Genomic DNA, 27,268 nt, shown 5'->3' with positions numbered 1-27,268 from the left:
CAGAGCCGCTGACCCAGGCTCCGTGCCTGCCTCTGTCTGTATGAGTTTGTACCTGTGACCGCCTGGGTTTCTTCTGGGTGCTCCGGTCTCCTCCCACAGTCCGAAGGTGCACGGGTTGGGGTGAGTAAGTTGTAGGCTCGCTGTGTTGGCGTCGGAAACAGGGCAGCACTTGTGGGCTGCCTCCAGCTCGTCCTCAGACTGTGACGGTTGCTGTCACAAATGATGAATTCCGCTGTATGTTCCAACGTACACCTTTCAGCTGCAGGAAGTTGTGAACTCAGTCAGCTTCGTCATGGGCCCCAGCATCCAGAACATCTGCAAAAAGCAGCATCCATCATCAAGGGTCCCCATCAGCCAGGATACACCCTCTTCTCATTGCTACCGTCAGAGAGGAGGTACAGGAGCCTGAAGGCACACACTCAACCATTCAGGAGCAGCTTCTTCCCCTCCGCCATCAGAATTCTGAATGGACAATGAACCCATGAACACTGACTCAGTATATCTACCCCTCATTGTGCACTGCTTACTTAATTTATTGTTTTATATATATACTTGTTGTTTAGTATTTATCATTATGCATTGATCGTACTGCTGCCACAAAACAACACGTTTCAGAACATATGCCAGTGACATTAAAACTGATTCTGACTTGTGACAAATAAGGTTAAACTTTAAGATTTAACATCTTTAAACCTTTATCCCAGCATCTGGCAAGTAGGAATCAAGTTTAACTCTTTCCTTGCCCTGACAGGCTCCAGCTGAGGCAGAGGCCACGTGCGCGGCGCTGGTGAAATCCGGCAAGGTTCACTGCACGGCCACGGAGGACATGGACGCCCTGCCCTTCGGCTGCACCCGGCTCGTCCGCAATGTCAGCGCCAAGAAGGATGCGTCAGTCTCCACCAATTATTGTTCGGGATCTGGTGGCGTGGGGGGTGGTGGTCATTCTAACCTCTGACCCCGGGAGTGTGTGATGGGACGGTGTGGAGGGAGTTTCACTCTGTGTCTGACCCCGGGAGTGTGTGATGGGACGGTGTGGAGGGAGTTTCACTCTGTGTCTGACCCCGGGAGTGTGAGATGGGACGGTGTGGAGGGAGCTTCACTCTGTCTGACCCTGGGAGTGTGAGATGGAACGATGTGGAGGGAGTTTCACTCTGTGTCTGACCCCGGGAGTGTGTGATGGGACGGTGTGGAGGGAGTTTCACTCTGTGTCTGACCCCGGGAGTGTATGATGGGACGGTGTGGAGGGAGCTTCACTCTGTCTGACCCTGGGAGTGTGAGATGGAACGGTGTGGAGGGAGTTTCACTCTGTGTCTGATGGGACGGTGTGGAGGGAGTTTCACTCTGTGTCCGACCCCGGGAGTGTGTGATGGGACGGTGTGGAGGGAGCTTCACTCTGTGTCCGACCCCGGGAGTGTGTGATGGGACGGTGTGGAGGGAGATTCACTCTGTGTCCAACCCCGGGAGTGTGTGATGGGACGGTGTGGAGGGAGATTCACTCTGTGTCCGACCCCGGGAGTGTGTGATGGGACGGTGTGGAGGGAGTTTCACTCTGTGTCCGACCCCGGGAGTGTGTGATGGGACGGTGTGGAGGGAGTTTCACTCTGTGTCCGACCCCGGGAGTGTGTGATGGGACGGTGTGGAGGGAGCTTCACTCTGTGTCCGACCCTGGGAGTGTGTGATGGGACGGTGTGGAGGGAGATTCACTCTGTGTCCAACCCCGGGAGTGTGTGATGGGACGGTGTGGAGGGAGCTTCACTTTGTGTCTGACCCCGGGAGTGTGTGTGATGGGACGGTGTGGAGGGAGCTTCACTTTGTGTCTGACCCCGGGAGTGTGTGATGGGACGGTGTGGAGGGAGTTTCACTTTGTGTCTGACCCCGGGAGTGTGTGATATGACGATGTGAGGAAGGGGGAGGTGTGGGTAGATGAAGGGGAGTAGGGTAGGCAAGGAAAAGGGGAAGGGTAGGGGTGGGGAAGGAAGAGGAAGGGGAGGTGTGGGGTGGGGAGAGGAAGGGGAGGTGTGGGGTTTGGGGAGAGGAAGGGGAGGTGTGGGGTGGGGAGAGGAAGGGGAGGTGTGGGGTTTGGGGAGAGGAAGGGGAGGTGTGGGGTGGGGAGAGGAAAGGGAGGTGTGGGGTTTGGGGAGAGTAAGGGGAGGTGTGGGGTGGAGAGGGGAAGGGGAGGTGTGGGGTTTGGGGAGAGGAAGGGGAGGTGTGGGGTTTGGGGAGAGGAAGGGGAGGTGTGGGGTGGGGAGAGGAAGGGGAGGTGTGGGGTTTGGGGAGAGGAAGGGGAGGTGTGGGGTGGGGAGAGGAAAGGGAGGTGTGGGGTTTGGGGAGAGTAAGGGGAGGTGTGGGGTGGAGAGGGGAAGGGGAGGTGTGGGGTTTGGGGAGAGGAAGGGGAGGTGTGGGGTTTGGGGAGAGGAAGGGGAGGTGTGGGGTTTGGGGAGAAGGGGAGGTGTGGGGTGGGGAGAGGAAGGGGAGAAACATAGAAACATAGAAAATAGGTGCAGGGGTAGGCCATTCGGCCCTTCGAGCCAGCACCGCCATTTATTATTATCATGGCTGATCATCCAACTCAGAACCCCACCCCAGCCTTCCCTCCATACCCCCTGACCCCTGTAGCTACAAGGGCCATATCTAACTCCCTCTTAAACATAGCCAATGAACTGGCCTCAACAGTTTGCTGTGGCAGAGAATTTCACAGATTCACCACTCTCTGTGTGAAGAAGTTTTTCCTAATCTCGGTCCTAAAAGGCTTCCCCTCTATCCTCAAACTGTGGCCCCTCGTTCTGGACCTCCCCAACATCGGGAACAATCTTCCCGCATCCAGCCTGTCCAATCCCTTTAGGATCTTATACGTTTCAATCAGATCCCCCCTCAATCTTCTAAATTCCAACGAGTACAAGCCCAGTTCATCCAGTCTTTCTTCATATGAAAGACCTGCCATCCCAGGAATCAATCTGGTGAACCTTCTTTGTATTCCCTCTATGGCAAAGATGTCTTTCCTCAGATTAGGGGACCAAAACTGCACACAATACTCCAGGTGTGGTCTCACCAAGGCCTTGTACAACTGCAGTAGTACCTCCCTGCTCCTGTACTCGAATCCTCTCGCTATAAATGCCAGCATACCATTCGCCTTTTTCACCGCCTGCTGTACCTGCATGCCCACTTTCAATGACTAGTGTATAATGACACCCAGGTCTCGTTGCACCTCCCCTTTTCCTAATCGGCCACCATTCAGATAATAATCTGTTTTCCTATTTTTGCCACCAAAGTGGATAACTTCACATTTATCCACATTAAATTGCATCTGCCATGAGTTTGCCCACTCACCCAACCTATCCAAGTCACCCTGCATCCTCTTAGTATCCTCCTCACTGCTAACACTGCCACCCAGCTTCGTGTCATCCGCAAACTTGGAGATGCTGCATTTAATTCCCTCATCCAAGTCATCAATATATATTGTAAACAACTGGGAGGTGAGGGGTTTGTGGAGAGGAAGGGGAGGTGTGGGGTGGGGAGAGGAAGGGGAGGTGTGGGGTTTGGGGAGAGGAAGGGGAGGTGTGGGGTTTGGGGAGAGGAATGGGAGGTGTTGGGTGGGGAGAGGAAGGGGAGGTGTGGGGTTTGGGGAGAGGAAGGGGAGGTGTGAGGTTTGGGGAGAGGAAGGGGAGGTGTGAGGTTTGGGGTAAAGGGGAGATGTGGGGTGGGGAGAGGAAGGGGACGTGTGGGGTGTGGGGAGAGGAAGGGGACGTGTGGGGTTTGGGGAGAGGAAGGAGAGGTGTGGGGTGGGGAGAGGAAGGGGAGGTGTGGGGTTTGGGGAGAGGAAGGAGAGGTGTGGGGTTTGGGGAGAGGAAGGGGAGGTGTTGGGTGGGGAGAGGAAGGGGAGGTGTGGGGTTTGGGGAGAGGAAGGGGAGGTGTGAGGTTTGGGGAGAGGAAGGGGAGGTGTGGGGTTTGGGGAGAGGAAGGGGAGGTGTGAGGTTTGGAGAGAGGAAGGGGAGGTGTGGGGTTTGGGGAGACGAAGGGGAGGTGTGGGGTTTGGGGAGAGGAAGGGGAGGTGTGGGGTTTGGGGAGAGGAAGGGGAGGTGTGGGGTGGGGAGACGAAGGGGAGGTGTGGGGTTTGGGGAGAGGAAGGGGAGGTGTGAGGTTTGGGGTAAAGGGGAGGTGTGGGGTGGGAAAAGGAAAGGGAGGTGTGGGATTTGGGGAGAGGAAGGGGAGGTGTGGGGTTTGGGGAGAGGAAGGGGAGGTGTGGGGTGGGGAGAGGAAGGGGAGGTGTGGGGTTTGGAGAGAGGAAGGGGAGGTGTGGGGTGGGGAGAGGAAGTGGAGGTGTGGGGTTTGGGGAGAGGAAGTGGAGGTGTGGGGTTTGGGGAGAGGAAGGGGAGGTGTGGGGTGGGGAGACGAAGGGGAGGTGTGGGGTTTGGGGAGAGGAAGGGGAGGTGTGAGGTTTGGGGTAAAGGGGAGATGTGGGGTGGGAAAAGGAAGGGGAGGTGTGGGATTTGGGGAGAGGAAGGGGAGGTGTGGGGTTTGGGGAGAGGAAGGGGAGGTGTGGGGTGGGGAGAGGAAGGGGAGGTGTGGGGTTTGGAGAGAGGAAGGGGAGGTGTGGGGTGGGGAGAGGAAGTGGAGGTGTGGGGTTTGGGGAGAGGAAGGGGAGGTGTGGGGTTTGGGGTAAAGGGGAGATGTGGGGTGGGGAGAGGAAGGGGACGTGTGGGGTGTGGGGAGAGGAAGGGGACGTGTGGGGTTTGGGGAGAGGAAGGAGAGGTGTGGGGTGGGGAGAGGAAGGGGAGGTGTGGGGTTTGGGGAGAGGAAGGAGAGGTGTGGGGTTTGGGGAGAGGAAGGGGAGGTGTTGGGTGGGGAGAGGAAGGGGAGGTGTGGGGTTTGGGGAGAGGAAGGGGAGGTGTGAGGTTTGGGGAGAGGAAGGGGAGGTGTGGGGTTTGGGGAGACGAAGGGGAGGTGTGGGGTTTGGGGAGAGGAAGGGGAGGTGTGGGGTTTGGGGAGAGGAAGGGGAGGTGTGAGGTTTGGAGAGAGGAAGGGGAGGTGTGGGGTTTGGGGAGACGAAGGGGAGGTGTGGGGTTTGGGGAGAGGAAGGGGAGGTGTGGGGTGGGGAGACGAAGGGGAGGTGTGGGGTTTGGGGAGAGGAAGGGGAGGTGTGAGGTTTGGGGTAAAGGGGAGGTGTGGGGTGGGAAAAGGAAGGGGAGGTGTGGGATTTGGGGAGAGGAAGGGGAGGTGTGGGGTTTGGGGAGAGGAAGGGGAGGTGTGGGGTTTGGGGAGAGGAAGGGGAGGTGTGGGGTTTGGAGAGAGGAAGGGGAGGTGTGGGGTGGGGAGAGGAAGTGGAGGTGTGGGGTTTGGGGAGAGGAAGGGGAGGTGTGGGATTTGGAGAGAGGAAGGGGAGGTGTGGGGTTTGGGGAGACGAAGGGGAGGTGTGGGGTTTGTGGAGAGGAAGGGGAGGTGTGGGGTTTGGGGAGAGGAAGGGGTGGTGTGGGGTGGGGAGAGGAAGGGGAGGTGCGGGGTTTGGGGAGAGGAAGGGGAGGTGTGGGGTTTGGGGAGAGGAAGGGGAGGTGTGAGGTTTGGGGAGAGGAAGGGGAGGTGTTGGGTTTGGGGAGAGGAAGGGGAGGTGTGGGGTGGGGAGAGGAAGGGGAGGTGTGGGGTTTGGGGAGAGGAAGGGGAGGTGTGGGGTTTGGGGAGAGGAAGGGGAGGTGTGGGATTTGGAGAGAGGATGGGGAGGTGTGGGGTTTGGGGAGAGGAAGGGGAGGTGTTGGGTATAGGGAGAGGAAGGCGAGGTGTTGGGTTTGGGGAGAAGGGGAGGTGTGGGGTTTGCGGAGAAGGGGAGGTGTGGGGTTTGGGGAGAGGAAGGGGAGGTGTGGGGTTTGGGGAGAGAAAGGGGAGGTGTGGGGTGGGGAGAGGAAGGGGAGGTGTGGGGTTTGGGGAGAGGAAGGGGAGGTGTGGGGTTTGGGGAGATGAAGGGGAGGTGTGAGGTTTGGGGAGAGGAAGGGGAGGTGTTGGGTTTGGGGAGAGGAAGGGGAGGTGTGGGGTGGGGAGAGGAAGGGGAGGTGTGGGGTTTGGGGAGAGGAAGGGGAGGTGTGGGGTTTGGGGAGAGGAAGGGGAGGTGTGGGATTTGGAGAGAGGATGGGGAGGTGTGGGGTTTGGGGAGAGGAAGGGGAGGTGTTGGGTATAGGGAGAGGAAGGCGAGGTGTTGGGTTTGGGGAGAAGGGGAGGTGTGGGGTTTGCGGAGAAGGGGAGGTGTGGGGTTTGGGGAGAGGAAGGGGAGGTGTGGGGTATAGGGAGAGGAAGGGGAGGTGTGGGGTTTGGGGAGAAGGGGAGGTGTGGGGTTTGGGGAAAAGGGGAGGTGTGGGGTGGGGAGAGGAAGGGGAGGTGTGGGGTGGGGAGAGGAAGGGGAGGTGTGGGGTTTGGGGAGAGGAAGGGGTGGTGTAGGGTGGGGAGAGGAAGGGGAGGTGTGGGGTTTAGGGAGAGGAAGGGGAGGTGTGGGGTTTGGGGAGAGGAAGGGGAGGTGTGGGGTTTTGGGAGAGGAAGGGGAGGTGTGGGGTTTGGGGAGAAGGGGAGGTGTGGGATTTGCGGAGAGGAAGGGGAGGTGTGGGTAGGGAGAGGAAGGGGAGGTGTGGGTAGGGAGAGGAAGGGGAGGTGTGGGGTTTAGGGAGAGGAAGGGGAGGTTTGGGGAGAGGAAGGGGAGGTGGGTTTTGGGAGAGGAAGGGGAGGTGTGGGATTTGTGGAGAGTAAGGGGAGGTGTGGGATTTGTGGAGAGGAAGGGGAGGTGGGTTTTGGGAGAGGAAGGGGAGGTGTGGGGTTTTGGGAGAGGAAGGGGAGGTGTGGGGTTTGGGGAGAAGGGGAGGTGTGGGATTTGCGGAGAGGAAGGGGAGGTGTGGGTAGGGAGAGGAAGGGGAGGTGTGGGTAGGGAGAGGAAGGGAAGGTGTGGGGTTTCGGGAGAGGAAGGGGAGGTGTGGGGTTTGGGGAGAGGAAGGGGAGGTGGGTTTTGGGAGAGGAAGGGGAGGTGGGTTTTGGGAGAGGAAGGGGTGGTGTGGGATTTGTGGAGAGTAAGGGGAGGTGTGGGATTTGTGGAGAGGAAGGGGAGGTGGGTTTGGGGAGAGGAAGGGGAGGTGTGGGGTTTGGGGAGAGGAAGGGGAGGTGTGGGGTTTTGGGAGAGGAAGGGGAGGTGTGGGATTTGTGGAGAGGAAGGAGAGGTGTGGGGTTTGGGGAGGGGTTGGGTGTGGTGGGGCAGTACTGACAGGTCTGGTCTCACTCTCCCCTCTCCCCTTGCCCAGGAGGGTGGAGGAATTTTCTTTGCCAGACATCCTGAAAGCACTGAATCTGACACAGGAGCAGGTGGGTGTATTGAGGGAGCCGTCCCTGACCCCCACCTGGGGATTGTCTTAGAGCCGTCCCTGACCCCCACCCTGGGGATTGTCATGGAGCCGTCCCTGACCCCCACCCTGAGGATTGTCATGGAGCCGTTCCTGACCCCCCACCCTGGGGATTGTCATTGAATAAATAACATTTTCCACAAATGATAAAATAAGTCGAAGTCAGCATGGTTTCTGTGAAGGGAAATCTTGCATGACAAAAATGTTAGAGTTCTTCAAGGAAGTAACAAGCAGGGTGAATAAAGGAGAGGCAGTGGATGTCATTTACTTGGATTTACAGAAAGTGTTTGATAAGGTGCCACACATGAGGCTGATTAACAAGATAAAATCCTGTGGTGTTACAGGAAAGATACTGGCGTGGATAGAGGAATGACTGACAGGCAGGAGGCAGTGAGTGGGAATAGAAGGGTTTTTTTCTGGTTGGCTGCCAGTGACTGGTGGTGTTCCTCGGGGGCAATGGGACCGCTGCTTTTCACATTGTTTGTCAATGTGAAATATTGACAATATAATGTGCTATAATGAGAGGCTGGACAAATAGCGGAATCGATGGCTTTGTGACAAACCTATGGTCTTATGGAGTAAGGTCAAAGTTTGTACATGATACAAAGATAGGTGGAGGGGTAGGTAGTGCTGAGGAAGCAATGTGATTGCAGCAAGACTTAGACAAATTGGAAGAATGGACAAAAAAGTGGCAGATGGAATACAGTGTTAGGAAATGTATGATAATGCATTTTGGTAAAAGGAACAATAGTGTGGACTATTATCTAAATGGGGAAAAGGTTCAAACATCACTTAGGAGTCCTTGTGCAAGGCTTCCAGAAGGTTAATTCACAGGTTGAGTCTGTGGTAAAGAAGGCAAATGCAATGTTGACATTTATTTCAAGGGGAATAGAATATAAAAACAAGGAGATAATGCTGAAGCTTTATAAGACATTAGTCAAGCCACACTTGGAGTATTGTCAACAATTCTGAACCCAATGTCTCAGAATGGATGTGTTGTCATTGGACAGAGTCCAGAGGAGGTTCACGAGGATAATTCTGGGAATGAAGGGGTTAACATATGAGGAGCGTTTGGCAGCCTTGGGCCTCTACTCACTGGAATTTAGAAGAACGCATGGGGATCTCATTGAAACCTACTGAATGTTGAAGGGACTAGACAGCGTGGATGAGGAGAGGATGTTTCTTGTGGTGGGGATATCCAGATCTAGAGGGTCCAGACTCAAAATTGAGGGGCGACCTTCAGAACAGAGATAAGAGGAATTTCTTTTAAGCCAATCTGTGGAATGTTCTGCCACAGACTGCGCTGGGGGCCAAGTCCGTGCGTATATTTAAGGCGGAAGTTGATCATTTCCTGATTGGTCAGGGCATCGAGCGATATTGCGAGAAGACAGGTGTATGGGGTTGAATGGGATTCGGATTCGGCAATGATGGAATGGCAGAGCAGACTCGATGGGCAGAATGGCCTAATTCTGCTCCTATGTCTTATGGACTTATGGTGGAAGGATGTCAAGGCTTTGGAGAGGGTGCAGAAAAGGTTTCCCAGGATGTTGCTTGGTTTAGAGAACACGTGCTATAATGAGAGGCTGGACAAACGTGGGTTGTTCATTCCAGAGTGGCAGGGGCTGCAGGGAGATCAGACGGAGGTTCATCAGATTATGAGAGAAACAGCTAGACATCTGGAATCTTCTCAGGATCAACATCTCCAATACTGGGCAGCATGCACTTAACATGAAGGCGTACATGTCAACGGAGATGTGAGGGGCAAACTTTTTTACACAGAAGGTGGTGGGTGACCAGAATGTGTTGTCTGGGTGGTAGTGGCAGCAGGTACAACAGAACTGCTGTTGGTTTATTACCGTCACGTGTTCCAAGATACAGTTGTCACAAACCCCGTGACGGGAATAAAGAACCAGCAGAGATGGAAAACACTTTGGAGTCCAGTATTGCTATAAACTAATAATATTTATTAGTAACTATGCAATACAGTAATGTAAATGTAGATAAATCAAACAGGTTAGCAATGATTATATATATATATATAAGTAAGTATATCAGTAAGGGTGGAAATATATATGTATGAAAAACCAAGCTTCTTTAAGTCTAGGGGTAAAAAGATACAGTCTTATGATGATGAGTAAAGTTCAGTTCAGTTCAGTTCTTGGTATTTAGTTGAGTAGTGATGGAGAGAGAGAGAGAGAGGGAGAGATTTGAGTCTTCTGGTGAGCTGACGCCGTCGATCTTCTCATTGTCCTTCGGAATCCTTTAAAAGTCACCGAATGGGACTCTAACAAAGGGGACCGGTTTTCTGTGGTGGAGCTATCTCCCAGGCGAGGGTGGACGCGTGGACAACTCCCCAACAGTCAAACCCTTTTCCTCTTTCCACTGCAAGAGCGACGGATCGATGCACCTGATCGATCCTCCAAAACCCACTTTTTCTGTGGACACAACAATGCTCATTCAGTGTCCAGAACGTGTCTCCAGTCTAACATCTGACCTCCTATATTATCTTCCCGTGCTGAGCATCAACTGTCATTCAAATAACTCCTCCTTCCTTTGTCTGTGTAAGAAATGCAAGCAGGCCAAAGTCCTTGAAGAAGTCTCAACAACCTATCTTCAGTCACCATAGCAACTTTCAAGCTGCTTGGCGCCATCTCTTTCCAACTCAGCAGAATTCCAAAAGTTAACCAGTTCTTAAAGTGACTAGTCCAACAGTTAGTCTTCGTCTCTCTCGCTCTTTTACAAACAAGTTGTTGGTGTTAAATATCTCTCTCTCTCTCTTTTTTCAAAAGCACAGTTCATAGGGATAATTCAGGACCCTGTCACACAGCGAACAACTTGTCTTGCAAACGTCACAGTGATCAGATCATTACACAGTGCATTAAGGTAGAACCATAACAATGCAGAATAAAGTATGACACTTACAGACTAAATGGAGTGAAGAAAGCAGGAAGGTGTGAGGCTCAGTGAAATAGATGCTGCAGTTAGGAAACCATTTCATAATCTGATAACCATGTCCTTTGGCCTGGTGGTTCATCCACTCGGGTTTTGTATCTTCTGCCTGATCAGAGGAAGCAGAAGAGAGAATGGCAAGATGGATGGGGGCTACTCCCACTGAGAACCACAGACTCTCGAGGTGTTTAACAGGCTCCTAGAGAGACACATTGTTGTGCAGGAAATGGAGGGTCGTGGACATTGTGTAGGGGATGGAGGGATATGGACATTGTGTGGAATGGAGGGTCGTGGACATTGTGTAGGGAATGGAGGGATATGGACATTGTGTGGAATGGAGGGTCGTGGACATTGTGTAGGGAATGGAGGGATATGGACATTGTGTGGAATGGAAGGTCGTGGACATTGTGTAGGGAATGGAGGGATATGGACATTGTGTGGAATGGAGGGTTATGGACATTGTGTAGGGGATGGAGGGTTATGGTCATTGTGTGGGGGATGGAGAGTTATGGACATTGTGTAGGGGATGGAGAGCTATCGACATTGTGTGGAATGGAGGGTTGTGGACATTGTGTAGGGGATGGAGGGTTATGGACATTGTGTAGGGGATGGAGGGTTATGGACATTGTGTAGGGGATGGAGGGATATCGACATTGTGTGGAATGGAGGGATATGGACATTGTGTAGGGAATGGAGGGTTATGGACATTGTGTAGGGAATGGAGGGTTGTGGACATTGTGTAAGGAATGGAGGGATATGGACATTGTGTAGGGAATGGAGGGTTATGGACATTGTGTAGGGAATGGAGGGTTGTGGACATTGTGTAGGGGATGGAGGGATATCGACATTGTGTAGGGGATGGAGGGTTGTGGACATTGTGTAGGGGATGGAGGGTTATGGACATTGTGTAGGGGATGGAGGGATATCGACATTGTGTAGGGGATGGAGGGATATCGACATTGTGTGGAATGGAGGGTTGTGGACATTGTGTAGGGAATGGAGGGTTGTGGACATTGTGTAGGGGATGGAGGGTTATGGACATTGTGTAGGGGATGGAGGGATATCGACATTGTGTAGGGGATGGAGGGTTATGGACATTGTGTAGGGGATGGAGGGATATCGACATTGTGTGGAATGGAGGGTTGTGGACATTGTGTAGGGAATGGAGGGTTGTGGACATTGTGTAGGGGATGGAGGGATATCGACATTGTGTAGGGGATGGAGGGTTGTGGACATTGTGTAGGGGATGGAGGGTTATGGACATTGTGTAGGGGATGGAGGGATATCGACATTGTGTGGAATGGAGGGTTGTGGACATTGTGTAGGGGATGGAGGGTTATGGACATTGTGTAGGGGATGGAGGGATATCGACATTGTGTGGAATGGAGGGTTGTGGACATTGTGTAGGGAATGGAGGGTTGTGGACATTGTGTAGGGGATGGAGGGTTGTGGACATTGTGTAGGGGTTGGAGGGATATCGACATTGTGTAGGGGATGGAGGGTTATGGACATTGTGTAGGGGATGGAGGGTTATGGACATTGTGTAGGGGATGGAGGGATATCGACATTGTGTGGAATGGAGGGTTGTGGACATTGTGTAGGGAATGGAGGGTTATGGACATTGTGTAGGGAATGGAGGGTTGTGGACATTGTGTAGGGAATGGAGGGTTGTGGACATTGTGTAGGGGATGAAGGGTTATGGACATTGTGTAGGGAATGGATTGTTGTGGACATTGTGTAGGGGATGGAGGGTTGTGGACATTCTGTAGGGAATGGATTGTTGTGGACATCGTGTAGGGGATGGAGGGTCGTGGACATCGTGTAGGGGATGGAGGGTCGTGGACATTGTGTAGGGAATGGAGGGTCGTGGACATCGTGTAGGGAATGGAGGGTCGTGGACATCGTGTAGGGGATGGAGGGTCGTGGACATTGTGTAGGGAATGGAGGGTCGTGGACATTGTGTAGGGGATGGAGGGTTGTGGACATTGTGTAGGGGATGGAGGGATATCGACATTGTGTAGGGAATGGAGGGTCGTGGACATTGTGTAGGGGATGGCTGCAGTGTATGCCATCCTCCCCCCACCCCCACCACTGGCTGCAGTGTATGTTGTTCCCCCCCCCCCCCCGAGCAGTGTACGATGCCCTGCCCCCAGCGATGGGATGAGGGTGCAACTAAGAAGGTGAGGGTGGGATGTTTCTTTCTGTGGGTGGCCTCTGTTGGGGAGGGTGTGGATCTGTGCAGGACAGTTGATCTCAGGACCCTGAGCTGTGATCCCGTTCACCAGTTTGTGGACCTGTGCATCCTGATGGGGTGTGATTACTGTGAGAAGATCCGTGGTGTCGGCGTGAAACGAGCCCTACCCCTCATCCAGACCCACAAGAACATCGAGGGCATCGTGCAGAATCTCGACGCCAGGGTAGGTTGTGAAAGGGACCCCACCAAATCTCACCCTCACCCCCTAAAATTCACCCTAACCTCCATACCACCCTAGTCTTCACACTCAGTCCTTCATCCCCCCTGAATGTCACCCTCACTCTCAGCACAAACCCTTCATCCCTCACCCCTTCAGCCCCCGAATGTCACCCGCACCCTCCAAAACTCACCTTAACCTCCACCGCACCTACTCTTCATCCCTCACCTCTTCAGCTCTTGAATCTTACCCTCACCCTCCAAAACTCGCCTTAACCTCCACCACACCTACTCTTCATCCCTCACCCCTTCAGTCCCCGACTCTCACCCTCTTCCCCCAAAATTCACCTTAACTTCCACCCCACCCTACTCTTCACCCTCAGTCTTTCAGCCCCCGAATCTCACCCCGACCCTCACTCTCACCACTCACCCTTCAAAATCACACACTATCCACCTCTTCAACCCCTCTTACCCCTGTTCTTCACCCCCTCATCCTCGGTTCCCTGATTAACACTCCCCTTAACCCCTACCCCACCCCATTCTCCCCTCAGCCTTCAACCCTGGTGTGTGTGGGGAGGTGGGGTGGATGTCGGTGGCCACTCGCTGACCCTCAGCTCCCTGTCGTGGCCTGGCAGAGATTCCCAGCCCCGGAGGACTGGCCGTACCAGGAGGCCCGGAGCCTCTTCCTGCGACCGGAGGTGCTGGACCCTCATGATGTGGTGCTGGAGTGGGGTGAGCCTGATGAGGAGGGACTCGTGCAACTGCTCGTGCATGAGAAGAAGGCCAAGTAGGTGCCTCACCATTTCCCTGCTGTCTGGCTCCACCTCGCCCTGTCTCCCCGCCGTCCTGCCCTGTCTCCCCGCCGTCCTGCCCTGTCTCCCCGCCGCCTCGCCCTGTCTCCCCGCCGTCCCGCCCTGTCTCCCCGCCGTCCTGCCCTGTCTCCCCGCCGCCTCGCCCTGTCTCCCCGCCGCCTCGCCCTGTCTCCCCGCCGTCCTGCCCTGTCTCCCCGCCGTCCCGCCGTGTCTCCCCGCCGTCCCGCCGTGTCTCCCCGCCGTCTCGCCGTGTCTCCCCGCCGTCTCGCCCTGTCTCCCCGCCGTCCCGCCCTGTCTCCCCACCACCTCGCCCTCTCTCCCCACCACCTCGCCCTGTCTCCCCGCCGTCCTGCCCTGTCTCCCCGCCGTCTCGCCCTGTCTCGCCGCCGTCTCGCCCTGTCTCGCCCTGTCTTCCCGCCGTCCTGCCCTGTCTCCCCGCCGTCCTGCCCTGTCTCCCCGCCGTCCTGCCCTGTCTCCCAACCGTCTCGCCCTGTCTCCCCACCGTCCCGCCCTGTCTCCCCCGTTTTCTTGCCCTGTCTCCCCGCCGTCCTGCCCTGTCTCCCCACCACCTCGCCCTGTCTCCCCGCCGTCCTGCCCTGTCTCCCCGCCGCCTCGCCCTGTCTCCCCGCCGTCCTGCCCTGTCTCCCCGCCGCCTCGCCCTGTCTCCCCGCCGTCCTACCCTGTCTCCCCGCCGTCCTGCCCTGTCTCCCCGCCGTCCTGCCCTGTCTCCCCGCCGTCTCGCCCTGTCTCCCCGCTGTCCCGCCCTGTCTCCCCGCCGTCCCGCCGTGTCTCCCCGCCGTCTCGCCCTGTCTCCCCGCCGTCCCGCCCTGTCTCCCCACCACCTCGCCCTGTCTCCCCACCACCTCGCCCTGTCTCCCCGCCGTCCTGCCCTGTCTCCCCGCCGTCCTGCCCTGTCTCCCCGCCGTCCTGCCCTGTCTCCCCGCCGTCTCGCCCTGTCTCCCCGCCGTCTCGCCCTGTCTCGCCGCCGTCTCGCCCTGTCTCGCCCTGTCTTCCCGCCGTCCTGCCCTGTCTCCCCGCCGTCCTGCCCTGTCTCCCCGCCGTCCTGCCCTGTCTCCCCGCCGTCTCGCCCTGTCTCGCCGCCGTCTCGCCCTGTCTCGCCCTGTCTTCCCGCCGTCCTGCCCTGTCTCCCCGCCGTCCTGCCCTGTCTCCCCGCCGTCCTGCCCTGTCTCCCAACCGTCTCGCCCTGTCTCCCCACCGTCCCGCCCTGTCTCCCCCGTTTTCTTGCCCTGTCTCCCCGCCGTCCTGCCCTGTCTCCCCACCACCTCGCCCTGTCTCCCCGCCGTCCTGCCCTGTCTCCCCGCCGCCTCGCCCTGTCTCCCCGCCGTCCTGCCCTGTCTCCCCGCCGCCTCGCCCTGTCTCCCCGCCGTCCTACCCTGTCTCCCCGCCGTCCTGCCCTGTCTCCCCGCCGTCCCGCCCTGTCTCCCCGCCGTCTCGCCCTGTCTCCCCGCTGTCCCGCCCTGTCTCCCCGCCGTCCCGCCGTGTCTCCCCGCCGTCTCGCCCTGTCTCCCCGCCGTCCCGCCCTGTCTCCCCACCACCTCGCCCTGTCTCCCCACCACCTCGCCCTGTCTCCCCGCCGTCCTGCCCTGTCTCCCCGCCGTCCTGCCCTGTCTCCCCGCCGTCTCGCCCTGTCTCGCCGCCGTCTCGCCCTGTCTCGCCCTGTCTTCCCGCCGTCCTGCCCTGTCTCCCCGCCGTCTCGCCCTGTCTCCCCGCCGTCTCGCCCTGTCTCGCCCTGTCTTCCCGCCGTCCTGCCCTGTCTCCCCGTCGTCCTGCCCTGTCTCCCCGCCGTCCTGCCCTGTCTCCCAACCGTCTCGCCCTGTCTCCCCACCATCCCGCCCTGTCTCCCCCGTTTTCTTGCCCTGTCTCCCCGCCGTCCTGCCCTGTCTCCCAACCACCTCGCCCTGTCTCCCCGCCGTCCTGCCCTGTCTCCCCGCCGCCTCGCCCTGTCTCCCCGCCGTCTCGCCCTGTCTCCCCGCCGTCCTGCCCTGTCTCCCCGCCGTCCTACCCTGTCTCCCCGCCGTCCTGCCCTGTCTCCCCGCCGTCTCGCCCTGTCTCCCCGCCGCCTCGCCCTGTCTCCCCGCCGTCCCGCCGTGTCTCCCCGCCGTCTCGCCCTGTCTCCCCGCCGTCCTGCCCTGTCTCCCCACCACCTCGCCCTGTCTCCCCGCCGTCCTGCCCTGTCTCCCCGCCGTCCCGCCCTGTCTCCCCGCCGTCCTGCCCTGTCTCCCCGCCGTCCCGCCCTGTCTCCCCGCCGTCCTGCCCTGTCTCCCCGCCGCCTCGCCCTGTCTCCCCGCCGTCCTGCCCTGTCTCCCCGCCGTCTCGCCCTGTCTCCCCGCCGTCCTGCCCTGTCTCCCCGCCGCCTCGCCCTGTCTCCCCGCCGTCCTGCCCTGTCTCCCCGCCGCCTCGCCCTGTCTCCCCGCCGTCCTGCCCTGTCTCCCCGCCGTCCTGCCCTGTCTCCCCGCCGTCCTGCCCTGTCTCCCCGCCGTCTCGCCCTGTCTCCCCGCCGTCCCGCCCTGTCTCCCCGCCGTCCCGCCCTGTCTCCCCGCCGCCTCGCCCTGTCTCCCCGCTGTCCTGCCCTGTCTCCCCGCCATCCTGCCCTGTCTCCCAACCGTCTCGCCCTGTCTCCCCACCGTCCCGCCCTGTCTCCCCCGTTTTCTTGCCCTGTCCCCCCGCCGTCCTGCCCTGTCTCCCCGCCGTCCTGCCCTGTCTCCCCACCGTCCCGCCCTGTCTCCCCACCGTCCCGCCCTGTCCCCCCGCCGTCTCACATTGTCTCCCCCGTTTTCTTGCCCTGCCCCCCGCCGCCTCGCCCTGTCCCCCCGCCGTCCTGCCCTGTCTCCCCCGCCATCCTGCCCTGTCTCCCCGCCGTCCTGCCCTGTCCCCCCGCCGTCCTGCCCTGTCCCCCCGCCGTCTCGCCCTGTCTCGCCGCCGTCTCGCCCTGTCTCGCCCTGTCTTCCCGCCGTCCTGCCCTGTCTCCCCGCCGTCCTGCCCTGTCTCCCCGCCGTCTCGCCCTGTCTCCCCGCCGTCCCGCCCTGTCTCCCCGCCGTCCTGCCCTGTCTCCCCGCCGCCTCGCCCTGTCTCCCCGCCGTCCTGCCCTGTCTCCCCGCCGTCTCGCCCTGTCTCCCCGCCGTCCTGCCCTGTCTCCCCGCCGTCCTGCCCTGTCTCCCCGCCGTCCCGCCCTGTCTCCCCGCCGCCTCGCCCTGTCTCCCCGCCGTCCCGCCCTGTCTCCCCGCCGTCTCGCCCTGTCTCCCCGCCGTCTCGCCCTGTCTCCCCGCCGTCCTGCCCTGTCTCCCCGCCGTCTCGCCCTGTCTCCCCGCCGTCCCGCCCTGTCTCCCCGCCGTCTCGCCCTGTCTCCCCGCCGTCCCGCCCTGTCTCCCCGCCGTCCCGCCGTGTCTCCCCGCCGTCCCGCCGTGTCTCCCCGCCGTCCCGCCGTGTCTCCCCGCCGTCCCGCCGTGTCTCCCCGCCGTCTCGCCCTGTCTCCCCGCCGTCCTGCCCTGTCTCCCCGCCGTCCTGCCCTGTCTCCCCGCCGCCTCGCCCTGTCTCCCCGCCGTCCCGCCCTGTCTCCCCGCCGTCCCGCCCTGTCTCCCCGCCGTCCCGCCCTGTCTCCCCGCCGTCCCGCCGTGTCTCCCCGCCGTCCTGCCCTGTCTCCCCGCCGTCCTGCCCTGTCTCCCCGCCGCCTCGCCCTGTCTCCCCGCCGTCCCGCCCTGTCTCCCCGCCGTCCCGCCCTGTCTCCCCGCCGTCCCGCCGTGTCTCCCCGCCGTCTCGCCCTGTCTCCCCGCCGTCCCGCCCTGTCTCCCCACCACCTCGCCCTGTCTCCCCACCACCTCGCCCTGTCTCCCCGCCGGCCCGCCCTGTCTCCCCGCCGTCCTGCCCTGTCTCCCCGCCGTCCTGCCCTGTCTCCCCGCCGTCTCGCCCTGTCTCGCCGCCGTCTCGCCCTGTCTCGCCCTGTCTTCCCGCCGTCCTGCCCTGTCTCCCCGCCGTCCTGCCCTGTCTCCCCGCCGTCTCGCCCTGTCTCCCCGCCGTCCCGCCCTGTCTCCCCGCCGTCCAGCCCTGTCTCCCCGCCGCCTCGCCCTGTCTCCCCGCCGTCCTGCCCTGTCTCCCCGCCGTCTCGCCCTGTCTCCCCGCCGTCCTGCCCTGTCTCCCCGCCGTCCTGCCCTGTCTCCCCGCCGTCCCGCCCTGTCTCCCCGCCGCCTCGCCCTGTCTCCCCGCCGTCCTGCCCTGTCTCCCCGCCGTCTCGCCCTGTCTCCCCGCCGTCCTGCCCTGTCTCCCCGCCGTCTCACCCTGTCTCCCCGCCGTCCCGCCCTGTCTCCCCGCCGTCACGCCCTGTCTCCCCGCCGTCCCGCCCTGTCTCCCCGCCGTCCCGCCCGGTCTCCCCGCCGTCCCGCCGTGTCTCCCCGCCGTCCCGCCGTGTCTCCCCGCCGTCCCGCCGTGTCTCCCCGCCGTCTCGCCCTGTCTCCCCGCCGTCCTGCCCTGTCTCCCCGCCGTCCTGCCCTGTCTCCCCGCCGCCTCGCCCTGTCTCCCCGCCGTCCCGCCCTGTCTCCCCGCCGTCCCGCCCTGTCTCCCCGCCGTCCCGCCCTGTCTCCCCGCCGTCCCGCCCTGTCTCCCCGCCGTCCCGCCGTGTCTCCCCGCCGTCTCGCCCTGTCTCCCCGCCGTCCCGCCCTGTCTCCCCACCACCTCGCCCTGTCTCCCCACCACCTCGCCCTGTCTCCCCGCCGTCCTGCCCTGTCTCCCCGCCGTCCTGCCCTGTCTCCCCGCCGTCCTGCCCTGTCTCCCCGCCGTCTCGCCCTGTCTCGCCGCCGTCTCGCCCTGTCTCGCCCTGTCTTCCCGCCGTCCTGCCCTGTCTCCCCGCCGTCCTGCCCTGTCTCCCCGCCGTCTCGCCCTGTCTCCCCGCCGTCCCGCCCTGTCTCCCCGCCGTCCTGCCCTGTCTCCCCGCCGCCTCGCCCTGTCTCCCCGCCGTCCTGCCCTGTCTCCCCGCCGTCTCGCCCTGTCTCCCCGCCGTCCTGCCCTGTCTCCCCGCCGTCCTGCCCTGTCTCCCCGCCGTCCCGCCCTGTCTCCCCGCCGCCTCGCCCTGTCTCCCCGCCGTCCTGCCCTGTCTCCCCGCCGTCTCGCCCTGTCTCCCCGCCGTCCTGCCCTGTCTCCCCGCCGTCTCACCCTGTCTCCCCGCCGTCCCGCCCTGTCTCCCCGCCGTCACGCCCTGTCTCCCCGCCGTCCCGCCCTGTCTCCCCGCCGTCCCGCCGTGTCTCCCCGCCGTCCCGCCGTGTCTCCCCGCCGTCCCGCCGTGTCTCCCCGCCGTCTCGCCCTGTCTCCCCGCCGTCCTGCCCTGTCTCCCCGCCGTCCTGCCCTGTCTCCCCGCCGTCCGGCCCTGTCCCCCCGCCGTCACGCCCTGTCTCCCCGCCGTCCCGCCCTGTCTCCCCGCCGTCCCGCCCTGTCTCCCCGCCGTCCCGCCCTGTCTCCCCGCCGTCCCGCCCTGTCTCCCCGCCGTCCCGCCCTGTCTCCCCGCCGTCCCGCCCTGTCTCCCCGCCGTCCTGCCCTGTCTCCCCGCCGTCTCGCCCTGTCTCCCCGCCGTCTCGCCCTGTCTCGCCCTGTCTTCCCGCCGTCCTGCCCTGTCTCCCCGCCGTCCTGCCCTGTCTCCCCGCCGTCCTGCCCTGTCTCCCCGCCGTCCTGCCCTGTCTCCCAACCGTCTCGCCCTGTCTCCCCACCGTCCCGCCCTGTCTCCCCCGTTTTCTTGCCCTGTCTCCCCGCCGTCCTGCCCTGTCTCCCCACCGTCCCGCCCTGTCTCCCCCGTTTTCTTGCCCTGTCCCCCCGCCGTCCTGCCCTGTCTCCCCGCCGTCCTGCCCTGTCTCCCCACCGTCCCGCCCTGTCTCCCCACCGTCCCGCCCTGTCCCCCCGCCGTCTCACATTGTCTCCCCCGTTTTCTTGCCCTGCCCCCCGCCGCCTCGCCCTGTCCCCCCACCGTCCTGCCCTGTCTCCCCCGCCATCCTGCCCTGTCCCCCCGCCGTCCTGCCCTGTCCCCCCGCCGTCCTGCCCTGTCCCCCCGCCGTCCTCGCCCTGTCCCCCCGCCGCCTCGCCCTGTCCCCCCGCCGTCCTGCCCTGTCCCCCCGCCGTCCTGCCCTGTCCCCCCGCCGCCTCGCCCTGTCCCCCCGCCGTCCTGCCCTGTCCCCCCGCCGTCCTGCCCTGTCCCCCCGCCGTCCTGCCCTGTCCCCCCGCCGTCTCGCCCTGTCTCCCCGCCGTCCTGCCCTGTCTCCCCACCATCCCGCCCTGTCTCCCCCGTTTTCTTGCCCTGTCTCCCCACCGTCCCGCCCTCTCCCCACCGTCCCGCCCTCTCCCCACCGTCTCGCCCTGTCCCCCCGCCGCCTCGCCCTGTCTCCCCCGCCACCTCGCCCTGTCTCCCCACCATCCCGCCCTGTCTCCCCCGTTTTCTTGCCCTGTCCCCCCGCCGTCTTGCCCTGTCTCCCCGCCGTCTCGCCCTGTCTCCCCGCCGTCCTGCCCTGTCTCCCCGCCGTCCTGCCCTGTCTCCCCGCCGTCCTGCCCTGTCTCCCCGCCGTCCTGCCCTGTCTCTCCCCGCCGCCTCGCCCTGTCTCCCCGCCGTCCTGCCCTGTCTCCCCGCCGTCCTGCCCTGTCTCCCCGCCGTCCTGCCCTGTCTCCCCGCCGTCTCGCCCTGTCTCCCCGCCGTCCTGCCCTGTCTCCCCGCCGTCCTGCCCTGTCTCCCCGCCGTCCTGCCCTGTCTCCCCGCCGCCTCGCCCTGTCTCCCCGCCGTCCCGCCCTGTCTCCCCGCCGTCCCGCCCTGTCTCCCCGCCGTCCCGCCCTGTCTCCCCACCACCTCGCCCTGTCTCCCCGCCGTCCTGCCCTGTCTCCCCGCCGTCCTGCCCTGTCTCCCCGCCGTCCTGCCCTGTCTCCCCGCCGTCTCGCCCTGTCTCCCCGCCGTCCCGCCCTGTCTCCCCGCCGTCCTGCCCTGTCTCCCCACCACCTCGCCCTGTCTCCCCGCCGTCCTGCCCTGTCTCCCCGCCGTCCTGCCCTGTCTCCCCGCCGTCCAGCCCTGTCTCCCCGCCGTCTCGCCCTGTCTCCCCGCCGTCCCGCCCTGTCTCCCCGCCGTCCTGCCCTGTCTGCCCGCCGCCTCGCCCTGTCTCCCCGCCATCCTGCCCTGTCTCCCCGCCGTCTCGCCCAGTCTCCCCGCCGTCTCGCCCAGTCTCCCCGCCGTCCTGCCCAGTCTCCCCGCCGTCCTGCCCTGTCTCCCCGCCGTCTCGCCCAGTCTCCCCGCCGTCTCGCCCAGTCTCCCCGCCGTCCTGCCCAGTCTCCCCGCCGTCCTGCCCTGTCTCCCCGCCGTCCTGCCCTGTCTCCCCGCCGTCTCGCCCTGTCTCCCCGCCGTCCCGCCCTGTCTCCCCGCCGTCCCGCCCGGTCTCCCCGCCGTCCCGCCCTGTCTCCCCGCCGTCCTGCCCTGTCTCCCCGCCGCCTCGCCCTGTCTCCCCGCCGTCCTGCCCTGTCTCCCCGCCATCCTGCCCTGTCTCCCAACCGTCTCGCCCTGTCTCCCCACCGTCCCGCCCTGTCTCCCCCGTTTTCTTGCCCTGTCCCCCCGCCGTCCTGCCCTGTCTCCCCGCCGTCCTGCCCTGTCTCCCCGCCGTCCTGCCCTGTCTCCCCGCCGTCCTGCCCTGTCTCCCCACCACCTCGCCCTGTCTCCCCGCCGTCCTGCCCTGTCTCCCCGCCGCCTCGCCCTGTCTCCCCGCCGTCCTGCCCTGTCTCCCCGCCGCCTCGCCCTGTCTCCCCGCCGTCCTGCCCTGTCTCCCCGCCGTCCTGCCCTGTCTCCCCGCCGTCCTGCCCTGTCTCCCCGCCGTCTCGCCCTGTCTCCCCGCCGTCTCGCCCTGTCTCCCCGCCGTCTCGCCCTGTCTCCCCGCCGTCTCGCCCTGTCTCCCCGCCGCCTCGCCCTGTCTCCCCGCCGTCCTGCCCTGTCTCCCCGCCATCCTGCCCTGTCTCCCAACCGTCTCGCCCTGTCTCCCCACCGTCCCGCCCTGTCTCCCCCGTTTTCTTGCCCTGTCCCCCCGCCGTCCTGCCCTGTCTCCCCGCCGTCCTGCCCTGTCTCCCCATCGTCCCGCCCTGTCTCCCCACCGTCCCGCCCTGTCCCCCCGCCGTCTCACCCTGTCTCCCCCGTTTTCTTGCCCTGCCCCCCGCCGCCTCGCCCTGTCCCCCCGCCGTCCTGCCCTGTCTCCCCCGCCATCCTGCCCTGTCCCCCCGCCGTCCTGCCCTGTCCCCCCGCCGCCTCGCCCTGTCCCCCCGCCGCCTCGCCCTGTCCCCCCGCCGCCTCGCCCTGTCCCCCCGCCGTCCTGCCCTGTCCCCCCGCCGTCCTGCCCTGTCCCCCCGCCGTCCTGCCCTGTCTCCCCGCCGTCTCGCCCTGTCTCCCCACCATCCCACCCTGTCTCCCCCGTTTTCTTGCCCTGTCTCCCCACCGTCCCGCCCTCTCCCCACCGTCCCGCCCTCTCCCCACCGTCTCGCCCTGTCCCCCCGCCGCCTCGCCCTGTCTCCCCCGCCACCTCGCCCTGTCTCCCCACCATCCCGCCCTGTCTCCCCCGTTTTCTTGCCCTGTCCCCCCGCCGTCTTGCCCTGTTCCCCGCCACCTCGCCCTGTCTCCCCACCGTCCCACCCTGTCTCCCCCGTTTTCTTGCCCTGTCCCCCCGCTATCTCACCCTGTCCCCCCGCTATCTCACCCTGTCCCCCCGCTATCTCACCCTGTCCCCCCGCCGGCCCTGTCTCCCCGCTGTCCTGCCCTGTCTCCCCACCGTCCCGCCCCGTCCCCCAGTCGTCTCACCCTGCCCCCCCCAGCCATCTCACCCTGCCCCCCCCCGGCCGTCACACCCTGTCTACCAACCGTCCTGTCCTGACTCCCCACCGCCTTGCCGTGTCCCCTGCCGTCTCGCATGATCTCACATGATCTAACCAATTTCCCCCAGGATCAATAAAGTATGACTATGACTATGACCCCTCCCGTCTCCCTGCCCCATCTTGTACATTTTCCCACTGTCTGCCCCCATCTCACCTCGTTGTGTCCCTGTCTCCCCGACCATCTCTCTACATTCTCCCCATCTCACCCAGTCTCTCTACCGTTCCCCTCACTGCAAACCAGAGATATGAACTTCCCCACCCTTTCATCACCCCACGTCCCACCCCCTCACCCGGCCTTCACGTTGCCGCTGCCATTCCCAGGGAGAAGCGAGTTCGGGATCGAATCAGGAGACTACGGGAGTCTCTCCGGGACGTGGAACGCCGGAGCCAGATGTTCACAGCCGAGAAACAGCGCCGGCTTGACGAGTTCTATCGCAAAGTGAAGGGACTCCGCTACTGCAGACAGGTGGGTGTAGAGTACTGGGGGGGCTACTGCAGACAGGTGGGTGTAGAGTACGCGGGGGGGCTACTGCAGACAGGTAGGTGTAGAGTGCACGGGGGGGCCACTGCAGACAGGTGGGTGTAGAGTGCGCAGGGGAGCTACTGCAGACAGGTGGGTGTAGAGTACGGGGGGGGCTACTGCAGACAGGTGGGTGTAGAGTACGGGGGGGGCTACTGCAGACAGGTGGGTGTAGAGTATGGGGGGGGCTACTGCAGACAGGTGGGTGTAGAGTACGGGGGAGCTACTGCAGACAGGTGGGTGTAGAGTACGGGGGGTCCACTGCAGACAGGTGGGGGGGTAGAGTACGGGGGGGGGTCTGCTGCAGACAGGTGGGGGGGTAGAGTACGGGGGGGCTACTGCAGACAGGTGGGGGGTGTAGGGTACAGAGGGGCTACTGCAGACAGGTGGGTGTAGAGTGCGCGGGGGAGCTACTGCAGACAGGTGGGTGTAGAGTACGGGGGGGGCTACTGCAGACAGGTGGGTGTAGAGTACGCGGGGGGGCTACTGCAGACAGGTGGGGGTGTAGAGTACGGTGGGGGAGAACGCAGTGGGGAGGCTACTGCAGACAGGTGGGGGGGTAGAGTACAGAGGGGCTACTGCAGACAGGTGGGGGGTAGAGTAAGGGGGGGCTACTGCAGACAGGTGGGGGGTAGAGTACAGAGGGGCTAATACAGACAGATCAGGGGTAGAAAGGAATGGGGGGACTGTTACTGCAGACACCTGGGGGGGGGGGGGGTTGGTGGTAGAGAATGGGGGAGGGTGAAAGGAACAGGGAGCCCCTACCCGGGCTACTGAGGGGGTTGCTGGAATGGAACCTTCACAATCGAGTTCAAGTCTAATTATCGTTCAACCAGAGGTGAATCCTGCCAACAGAGACAGCCATCCTCCGGGGGCCAGGGTGCGAATCACTTTACCAACTACTCCACACAAATATCATTTAATTATTTAGAGCAGAACAGGTCCATCTGGCCCTTCAAAGCACCCTACCCCACCCCAACCAGCATCCCACCCCACCCTGCAATCCACCCAGCATCCCACCCAGTACCCCCACCCCCACCCAGTACCCCATCCAGCACCCCCACCCAGCAGCCATTAGTCTTGCGAGACCGTGGATCTGTGGCTGGAAAGTCTTCACTCTCCAGGGCACAGGCCTGGGCAAGGTTGTATGGAAGACCAGTAGTTGCCCATGCTGCAAGTCTCCCCTCTCCACGACACTGATGTTGTTCAAGGGAAGGGTATTAGGATCCATGCAACTTGACACCAGTGTCGCCGCAGAGCAATGTGTGATTAAATGCCTTGCTCAAGGACACAACACGTTGCCTCGGCTGGGGCTCGAACTCACAACCTTCAGATCGCTAGTCGAATGCCTTAACCACTTGGCCACCACCCAGCACCCCACCCCATTCCTCATCACGGGACAATTTACAATGACCAGTTAATCTAGTAACCGGTACAGCTTTGGGCTGAGGGAGGAGGGCCGAGCACCCAGAGGAAACCCACACGTTCCTCGGGAAAAATGCAGAGACTCCTTGCAGAACTGAACCCCAAACTCTGATGCCCAAACCATGTTAGTGTCACACTCACTGCTGTAGCAACCAAGTAGAGGTGGTTACCGTTTTAGAAAAAGCGTACACAATCTCGCCCATCCCCGAGTGGCACAACGAGATGGCAGGAGAGTCGGGGAGGGTGGTAGGGAGCCTGTGACACACCCCCTCCAGTGTATGGGTGAGGAGTGAGGGGTGGTTTCAGGAGAGCTGGGTTACAACGCAATTAGTGCTCAGGGTATGTGGGATAGGTCAGAGTCAATGGGCCAAATACACTACTTCAGTGTGCGTTGGTGAGTGCAGGTGGGTCTGAGGGAGGGAGGGAGGGAGCTCTGGCTGGTCAGGGACCTCTGCAGCACTGATGTCTCCTACTTTGCTCTGTCACCCCTGACTATTTTCCCCTCGTTGCCCCTCCACCCCCCCATCCTGCCTCCCCCTCCATCCTGCCTCCCCTTCACCCCTCCCTCCACTTCACCCCTCCCTCCTCTTTCACTCCTCCCTTCCCTTCACTCCTCCCTTCCCTTCACCCCTCCCTCTGCTCCACCCCTCCCTCCCCCTTCACCCCTCCCTCTGCTCCACCCCTCCCTCCCCCTTCACCCCTCCCCTTCACCCCTCCCTCCCCCTTCACCCCCCTCCTCCCCCTTCACCCCCTCCGCCCTCTTCACCCCCCTCCTCCCTCCCCTCCACTCCTCCCTCCCGCCTCCACTCCTCCCTCCCGCCTCCCCTTCACTCCCTCTCTTTTCCCTCTGTCTATCCCTGCACATCTCCCTCTGTCACACCTCCTGCCTTTACCTCTTCACTACTACCCCACACCATCCCAATCTTTCCCCTCCCTCCAATCCTCCGTCCCTCTCCCCCCACTTCCTCCTCCATACAGAGAGACCAACCCCACTTCCAGCTCTCCACCAAGAGACGTCGCACTGCCCAGCGCAACCTCTCCCACCTCCCGCTTCGCCGGCGGCTCATCCCTCCACCTCGGAGTGCCACCTCACGAGATCCCCTCCCTCAAATGTCTCCCCCCAACCCCTCCTTCCCCGCCCTGGAGCCACAGAACCTTCCAGAGCCCCTGCTGCTAGCCTGACCCTCCAGCCCCCAACTCCCCCTTCCAACCCTCTTCCTCCCTCTTGCTCCCCCATCCTTGAGAGAAAGCCCCCTGACCCCACCTCAACCTCCCTCCTATCTACCAACCTGGTTGTTCACTCAGCCCTCAACCTTATCCCACATTTGTATCCCTCCTCCAAGCCCTCCTTGGCCCCGTGTTTCCCTCCTCTTTCCTCTCCCCTCTCCCTCCCTCCCTCCTCCTCTCCCCCTCCCCCTTGTCCCCTCCTCTCTCCCCCTCCCCCTTGTCCCCTCCTCTCTCCCTCCCCCTTCCCCTTGTCCCCTCCTCTCTCCCTCCCCCTTCCCCTTGTCCCCTCCTCTCTCCCTCCCCCTTCCCCTTGTCCCCTCCTCTCTCCCTCCCCCTCACCTTCCCCTCTTCCCTCCTCTCTCCCTCCCCCTCACCTTCCCCTTGTCCCTCCTCTCTCCCTCCCCCTCACCTTCCCCTCGTCCCTCCTCTCTCCCTCCCCCTCACCTTCCCCTCGTCCCTCCTCTCCCTCCCCCTCACCTTCCCCTCGTCCCTCCTCTCTCCCTCCCCCTCACCTTCCCCTCGTCCCTCCTCTCTCCCTCCCCCTCACCTTCCCCTCGTCCCTCCTCTCTCCCTCCCCCTCACCTTCCCCTTGTCCCTCCTCTCTCCCTCCCCCTCACCTTCCCCTCGTCCCTCCTCTCTCCCTCCCCCTCACCTTCCCCTCGTCCCTCCTCTCCCTCCCCCTCACCTTCCCCTCGTCCCTCCTCTCCCTCCCCCTCACCTTCCCCTCGTCCCTCCTCTCTCCCTCCCCCTCACCTTCCCCTCGTCCCTCCTCTCTCCCTCCCCCTCACCTTCCCCTCGTCCCTCCTCTCTCCCTCCCCCTCACCTTCCCCTCGTCCCTCCTCTCTCCCGCCCCCTCACCTTCCCCTCGTCCCTCCTCTCTCCCTCCCCCTCACCTTCCCCTCATCCCTCCTCTCTCCCTCCCCCTCACCTTCCCCTCGTCCCTCCTCTCTCCCTCCCCCTCACCTTCCCCTCGTCCCTCCTCTCTCCCTCCCCCTCACTTTCCCCTCGTCCCTCCTCTCTCCCTCCTCACCTTCCCCTCGTCCCTCCTCTCTCCCTCCCCCTCACCTTGCCCTCGTCCCTCCTCTCTCCCTCCCCCTCACCTTCCCCTCGTCCCTCCTCTCTCCCTCCTCACCTTCCCCTCGTCCCTCCTCTCTCCCTCCCCCTCACCTTCCCTCTCCCCACTGCACCCTCCTCTCTCGGGGGGGGGTCCCAGGACACTAAGTGCCCCCTGCCCCCTGCCCCCGAAGGGGTCGGTATCATCGGCTCTGTCTCCACATGGTGCAGTGTCAGCCTCGGCAGCGGGAGACCAGCAGCATCTGCCTCCAGCCGCGGGTTGCTGGTGTTCCATCTGACTCCATCGGGACTGCTGCCCCCTCGCAGAGCCGCATCGACACCTCGAGGCGCCAGTTCGCTCTAATGAGTCTGCAGAGTGACCGACTTCAGGGGCCACCGTTACCTCCCTCGGCCTCCCGGGAAGAGCCTGATCTGCCGCAGGATTCCCAGATGAGGAGCCAAGCCCTCGTCCGAGATTTCATCCCTCCTGGCACAGCAAGGTCCTAGTGGGAGTAACCAAAGGGGTTTGCAGAGCAGCAGGCCTGTGGGAGATGTGCGGGAGGACACTCGGCCCCTGCGGGTTTGAGGGCTGAGTGTGTGAGCCGCACCCCAAGGGGCCTCACTC

The 27,268-nt window shown here is 62.7% G+C and overlaps 1 protein-coding gene across 2 annotated transcripts in view; it reads left to right on the top strand.

The window, feature by feature from the left end:
* LOC134343686 (probable flap endonuclease 1 homolog) overlaps positions 1 to 27,268 on the top strand; it is a 67,816-nt gene that overhangs the window by 28,802 nt on the left and 11,746 nt on the right. Inside the window, exons 6-11 of one of the 2 annotated variants that reach the window (XM_063042439.1) lie at positions 752 to 888; positions 7,266 to 7,326; positions 12,599 to 12,730; positions 13,359 to 13,510; positions 22,740 to 22,884; positions 25,342 to 25,894. In XM_063042439.1, the coding sequence (XP_062898509.1) occupies positions 752 to 888; positions 7,266 to 7,326; positions 12,599 to 12,730; positions 13,359 to 13,510; positions 22,740 to 22,884; positions 25,342 to 25,545 (831 nt within the window). In that variant the 3' untranslated portion in view covers positions 25,546 to 25,894. Of the gene's footprint in view, positions 1 to 751; positions 889 to 7,265; positions 7,327 to 12,598; positions 12,731 to 13,358; positions 13,511 to 22,739; positions 22,885 to 25,341; positions 25,895 to 27,268 lie in introns of those variants that run through there. The other variant, XM_063042440.1, reaches the window with a different exon arrangement.

Source organism: Mobula hypostoma, chromosome 3, assembly GCF_963921235.1.
Source record: "Mobula hypostoma chromosome 3, sMobHyp1.1, whole genome shotgun sequence".
In the NCBI taxonomy this organism is placed as follows: domain Eukaryota; kingdom Metazoa; phylum Chordata; class Chondrichthyes; order Myliobatiformes; family Myliobatidae; genus Mobula; species Mobula hypostoma.
Note: the sequence above shows the minus strand (reverse complement) of the source record. Positions and strands in the feature narration are given on the sequence as shown.